The sequence below is a fragment of the Colobus angolensis genome, unplaced genomic scaffold (assembly GCF_000951035.1).
Source record: "Colobus angolensis palliatus isolate OR3802 unplaced genomic scaffold, Cang.pa_1.0 Scaffold15, whole genome shotgun sequence".
Taxonomy (NCBI): Eukaryota; Metazoa; Chordata; class Mammalia; order Primates; family Cercopithecidae; genus Colobus; species Colobus angolensis.
In genome coordinates this window covers 5906830-5913273 of record NW_012114599.1, presented here as the reverse complement: position 1 = coordinate 5913273, position 6444 = coordinate 5906830, and the positions used below count along the sequence as shown (strand labels likewise).

The 6444-nt window shown below is 44.2% G+C and overlaps 1 protein-coding gene across 3 annotated transcripts in view; it reads right to left on the bottom strand.

Moving 5' to 3' along the window:
* The window catches only part of THADA (thyroid adenoma associated), a 359044-nt gene that overhangs the window by 60519 nt on the left and 292081 nt on the right, over window positions 1-6444 (bottom strand). For all 3 annotated transcript variants that reach the window (XM_011935906.1, XM_011935908.1, XM_011935907.1), the window contains 3 exons: window positions 1627-2006; window positions 893-1011; window positions 488-560 (listed from right to left, as the gene is read on the bottom strand). In XM_011935906.1, the coding sequence (XP_011791296.1) occupies window positions 488-560; window positions 893-1011; window positions 1627-2006 (572 nt within the window). The remainder of the gene's footprint in view (window positions 1-487; window positions 561-892; window positions 1012-1626; window positions 2007-6444) is intronic.

The following is a 6444-nucleotide window of genomic DNA, read 5'->3' as shown; positions in this document are numbered from 1 at the left end:
CTGTAATCCCAGCACTTTGGGAGGCTGAGGCGGGTGGATCACCTGAGGTCAGGAGTTCGAGACCAGCCTGGCCAATATGGTGAAACCCTGCCTCCACTAAAAATACAAAAAATTATCCGGGTGTGCTGGCACACGCCTGTAATCCTGGCTACTCAGAAGGCTGAGGCAGGAGAAGAATCACTTGAACCCAGGAGGCAAAGGTTGCAGTGAGCTGAGACTGTGCCACTGCACTCCAGCCTGGGCAATAAGAGCAAAACTCCATCTTAAAAAAAAAAAAAAAAACAAGAGAAAAGAAAGGTGGCATCCAAAGAAGTCTTCTCAAGTTATACTCAAACTGAAAAACCAGCATGAACAATATTTTTGTATATGTTACATACACATGTCACAGGGGTTCTGCCTGCTGAGACGGTTCACTTTTACTGACACCTTCTGAGTAAATGAGAACACAAAACCCTAGGTCCCAGAACAAGATGAGAACTAGCCTTACCTCCACACATGTCTGCATGTGGTAAGAAATGACTTTGGAAGCAAGTCTCAGAGCTACACTCTGAATTTCAGATCTAGAAAAATAAACAAACAAAAAACCACAAAATTACAATCAGACATATTTCATACACTGGCTTTTGCAGATAGTCTGTAATCCATGCAGAGGTGAACACTGAAAATCTCTACCTCCTGGTTACAAAAATGCCTCCGGAAGCAATCACCTTGTTGTTATTAACGCGAATCGCTGACATCATTCTATTGCTTGAGTTTAGAACTCTTAGGCTGAGGCTTAGAATGAAACACAGGACCTGAGACCTGAGGCCAGGACTGTGTGCAAGTTCATTACATAATGACTGATGGGACCATACATCTTACCAAGGTTGCACAGGAGGTATTGGGGGCAAACCTTTCATTGGAAGCAACATCCATCGTCCAGATCAAGAACTCCTTTGGGGTCAGATGGACACAGTGCTCCGTCTGGGGAAGCCACTCACCAGGGTCCATACAGTGGAGAATTTTCAGTATCTGTGTAAGCCAAATCCACACACAAAAAAGAGAAATAAATACTCAGGGAAACGTCTCTAGAGGTTACATGATAATCAACTGTATCAACAAGAGGTCTACCTTTCAAAAGGCTCCCACTGACTTCTTATTTCCCCCATAACACATTTGGGAGACTGAGGCAGGGTGATGCAATGACTAACCAGAGGGCCTCTAGTGACTTGGGATGGGAGCCAGATACCTTGATTTCGAGGCCAGTGCCCTTTCCTTTTGATTATGCTTCCCAAGTGGCCATCTGCCCTCAAATAGCCATGTCAGCAAAGACTACCTCTAACACACTGTTCTACAGTGAATTTTTAATGACCTGTTTCCTAAACATCCCAAAGTGGTTTGCTCTGTCTTTGGTTAATCTCTGCCATCAATACCCCTATCATCAAAAGCTTTTCTTGGTGCCCTTCTAGGTATGACGCCATGCCAACCACCATACAAAGAGAGTCCTTATCCACTGGATGCTGAATCTACTTCCTATTGACCCTGTAGAGCCCAAACCCAATCTTGCCTTCATGATCCTGCCATTCCAGTGGCTCACAAAAGAATGTGGGGAGTGGAAAGGGCCAGTCAGTACATTGGAGACTTTACCTTGCAGAAGCATTCTGGGTGATTTTCCTTCATGGCCAACAATAAGAACTTCTCTCCCATGTTGCACAGCAAGGGTGGCAGACCCTTCTCTCCAAGTCCAGAGGCTGCTGACAAGAACTTTTCCAAGAGGGCTTCCAGTGTCAGTGAGCGCACTTCAGGGAAGGCAGATTCTAACAGCTGAGAGAAAGAGATGGGGACATCCCTCTCCCGCTCTCCACTCTGGGCTGCTGCAGCCCACACTGCAGCAATGGTTAGTCTGGTGAGGCTCTGGAGGTACTGGGGCAGGCCTGGCGCCTTGAAGGCACAAGGGAATCCTGTTATCAGCTCTGATCCTGTGATAATCCCTCTGACTTCCTCCCAGAAGCCAAGACTCTCCAGAACTAAGAAGCAAAAAAAGCAAAGGGAAAGAGATAATCACTTTAATTTTCCACAAAAGGACATGACAGAATGAAGACTGAATCCACTGCGTGAGGCCATCAGATGTCTCCCATAAGCAGATTTCAAACACTGTCGTAAGTGAGTGGCCCTCGAAGGTTCAGACTTCTAGTCCACCACCATTTCCATTTAGGTAATGTATAATTTTTCCAACAGGGGTACAAAGGAATTACTATTAGAAGATGCGTTCCTGGCACCCCTCCTCAACATTCAATAAATATGAACTCAGTGACCTCTTATCACTGAGCCTCAAAGCTGACCAAGAGAAGAGGAAGTCTAGTATAAACTCCCTTCAGGGGCTAAGCTTCCCTCTGTAACACCCCTTCCCAGAAGCTCTTGGTTGAACCCTATAGTACTCTGGAGCTCATGAGACAGTTTATTCCATTGTCAAAAAGTTGTTTTTGTGTTTTTACTCATTAGCCTAATGCCACATTTTGAGGCTCCATTGCAATGACAGCTCCTTAGGCATTTGATTACAATTCTTGTATCCCCTCGTCTTCTCCAGATGAAACATTCCTAATTCCTTCCCCAAATGATGGGGTCACCATCTCTCATTATTCTAGCTGCTTTCCTGTGGACATGCCTCACCCTCTCTTAAAGGATGGCCCATAGGCTGGATCACAAATCTCCTGCACGGTTTGACCCACAGGACTATTACTTTCCCTGTTCTGAACTGGAGTTGCATCACACTGTTGACTCATATGGAGCACAAAGTCAACTGAAACCACAGCCCTTCTTTTTTGACATGGTCTACTGATGGTGGTGAGTCATCTTTCTCCCACTTTGTACTCAGTACTTAGGCCAAGATGTGTTTTCTTTGTTTGTTTATTTTAAGCCCAAGTATATCCCTGTTAAATTTTATCTTCCTGTTAAGTTTTATGGTCTGCCTTTCATTTGCCGAGATCTTTTCATATTCTCAGTTCTGATTAAAAAAATAAAAAAAACCCAAAAACTTATTGCCTGCTAACTATGTGGTAGGAGCTAAATAAGATCACTGCCCTTAAGGAGTTTATAGTCAGTCTAGTTTGAGAAAGAGAAATGCATGAACACATAATTTCAATATAGTGGTATAAATGATAACCCAAGTCTCAAAGAAGAAGAGAGGTGACAATGTGTTAGGACCACCAAAGGCAGGGGAACCAGCTGAGCAAAGGCTCAACGAAGGCGTGAAACAGAATGGACCATGTGGGGAACTACAGGCCATCCCATAACACTGGAGCATAAAATTAGAGGTGGGAAAGGGCAGGAGATGAGGCTAGGGAAGAAATGTGGCTAGAGTACAGAAAGCCTCCTAGACAATGTGAAGCAGCTAGTTCTGTATGCAAGGGAATGCCACTGAGGGGTTAGTTTAAGCAATAAGGTCAGGGGCCCATTTTCACTGAAGTGCTCTTATTGTTGAGGGGGCAATATTAGAGGCGGGGAGACCAGTTACAACACTACTGCACCGCAGTCCAGGAGAGAAATAAATGACGAGGGCCTAAAGTTCAGAAGGAATCGGGAGAAGGTGGGTTTAAGAAACACTGAAGGTCTGAAGCCAAGGTGATCATTTAAAAAGGCAGAAAAGAAAGAAAAAAAACTACGGAAGGGATAAAACTGGCAGGACTAGGGAATGAGGGTGCGGACTAGGGGAGGAGTCTTGGGTACCTCCCAGCACCCAGTTCTTCATACATGTTCATCATCTAATAGAAGTTGGGTAAACCAGCTGGGCCTGGTGGCTCACGCCTGTAATCCCAACGTTTTGGGAGCCCAAGGTGGGAAGACTGCTTGAGCCCAGGAGTTTGAGACCAGGCTGGACAACATTGTGAGAATCTATTTCTACAAAAAATAAAAAGTTAGCTGGGTGGGAGATCACTTGAGCCCAGGAGGTCGAGGATGCAGTGAGCCATGATGCTGACGCTGCACTCCAGCCTGGGAGACAAAGTGAGACCCTATCTCAAAAACGCATACAAATACACAGGAATGCCTAAATGCCCACAATCAAATAATTACTAAAATTTATGTGGGTAAGGTGGAGGGCAGAGGCCTTCGGTGAGCAGGCTCCCTGCTGGCCCTTGCTTCAAACGCTCTTCAAGGCTATCACCAATTCATTAACTAGCCCTCTTTGGTTTGAGTCATACCCCAGTTATGAATCCTCTTAATTGTACCATTCTGTCCATGAAGTTTTATCTACAAGAACTTAGGACAGACTTCACCAAATGCCTTGCCAAAATTTAGATATTATATTCATAGCATTCTCTGATAAACCCTGACAACTGTACCCATGATGTTAACAAGTTTATCCTGGATTGGCTTACCAGACAGCATTTAAGTGATACGCATTTACAGCTAATAAAACACTGTTTATATTTATCATCTCATTATAGCTCAGAGAACTCTGCCGACTTCTAGAAAACTAACATAAACATAATGCAAATGTAAAACATTAAGGTAACAGAAAAATTTATTTGAAATCGAAAATTTGCATAGACTTGCAATAATTTGAGATTTAAAAATATACAATATTTATGTAACACATCAAATTGTTTCAAAAGTCTGCCACAGGGGGCAAAACGGGGACTGGACTTGGGCTCCAATATGATGGGATCCCAGGGAGGCCATCATATGGGGTTGCAGACAAACCTCTTTTTTTTTTTTTTTTTTTGAGACAAGAGTCTCACTCTGTCTTCCAGGCAGGAGTACAGTGGTGCAATCTTGGGTCACTGCAACCTCCACCTCCAGGGTTCAAGCGATTCTCCTGCCTCAGCCTCCTGAGTAGCTGGGATTACAGGCACGTGCCACCACGCCTGGCTAATTTTTGTATTTTTAGTAGAGACAGGGTTTCACCATGCTGGACAGGCTGGTCTCGAACTCCTGACCTCGTGATCCGTTTGCCTCAGCCTCCCAAAATGCTGGGATTACAGGCGTGAGCCACCATGCCTGGTCACACCTCTACTCTTAACTCAGACATTGCAGAATTCCCAGCTCACAAGGAGGCATCTTTTTATTTTTAAATTTTTTTGGGACAGAATCTCCCTCTGTCACCCACGCTGGAGTGCAGTGGCACAACTTTGGCTCACTGCAACCTTCGCCTCCCCGGTTCAAGTGATTCTCCTGCCTCAGCCTCCAGAGTAGCTGGAAATATAGGCACGTGCCACCACACCCGGCTAATTTTTGTATTTTTAGTAGAGACAAGGTTTAACCATGTTGTCCAGGCTGGTCTCAAACTCCTGACCTCAAATAATCCACCCACCTTGGCCTCCCAAAGTGCTGGGATTACAGGTGTGAGCCACTGAGCCTAGCCAGGCAGGCATCTTTATAAAGCAGTGAGGGAAACCCTGGGCAGTTGGGATCTTCAACCTCTGTGTCATCTCTGTTTCAGTGTCTAAAAACTGAATCTCATAATAATTTAATAATAAGAAGAGCACAGTACTATCGTCTCCAGGTACCTACCATTTCCCTATCCTTCCTACCCACTGCTGCTACAGGACAACATTATATTTAAAAGGAATTTCATTTGTTTGGCACAGTCAGAAATACGGCTCAGAAATCTGCTCTTAAAACTGTAATTAACAACAGGAAGAACTATCTGGGTTGTTCTGGATATAGTCCAGGCTGAGTAAGTGTAGTCTGCTGGACTTGAGAGCTGGACACCCAGACCCACTTGCCTGGTCTGGGGCCTTAAGAAGGGATGATATCACCAGGAAGCCAGGGAATGAAGGCACTACCCAAAAGGAGGAGGAGATGGGGAGCAAGCATGCTGAGCTGAGATGAATGAACAGAGACATTCCTTAGGGACTTCTTGACCTACACTGCCTGTGACTTCAGTATTAACTTTGTAAGTATTTCCTAAGCACATACAGGTTGAACATCTCTAATCTGAAAATCTGAAATCTAAAATGCTCTAAGATCAGAAACTTTTTACGTGTTGAAATGGTGCCACAAGTGGAAAATTCCGCATCTGACCTAATGCAGTCAACACACAGATGCAGTTTATTCAGTGACCCCAAGGGAAAACTAAAATCACCTTCCAGTTATATGTATAAGGTATGTATGAAACATAAATGAATTTTGTGTTTAGATTTGGGTTCCATCCCTAAGATATCTCATTATATATGCAAATATTAAAAAAAAAAAAACCCAAACCTGAAATCTGAAACATGTCGGGCCCCAAGCATTGTGGATAAAGCATGCTTAACTGTATTAGGTACTTGGGAGATATAGAGATGCAGAGCTGAGAAAGAAAAAGATCTGCTTCAAAGAGCTTTAAGACCAATGGAAGGACAAAGAACAAGTACACAATAATAACTATAAAAATCTGGCTCGGCGCAGTGCCTCACGCCTGTAATCCCAGCACTTTGGGAGCCTGAGGCGGGCAGATCACCTGAGGTCAGGAGTTTGAGACCA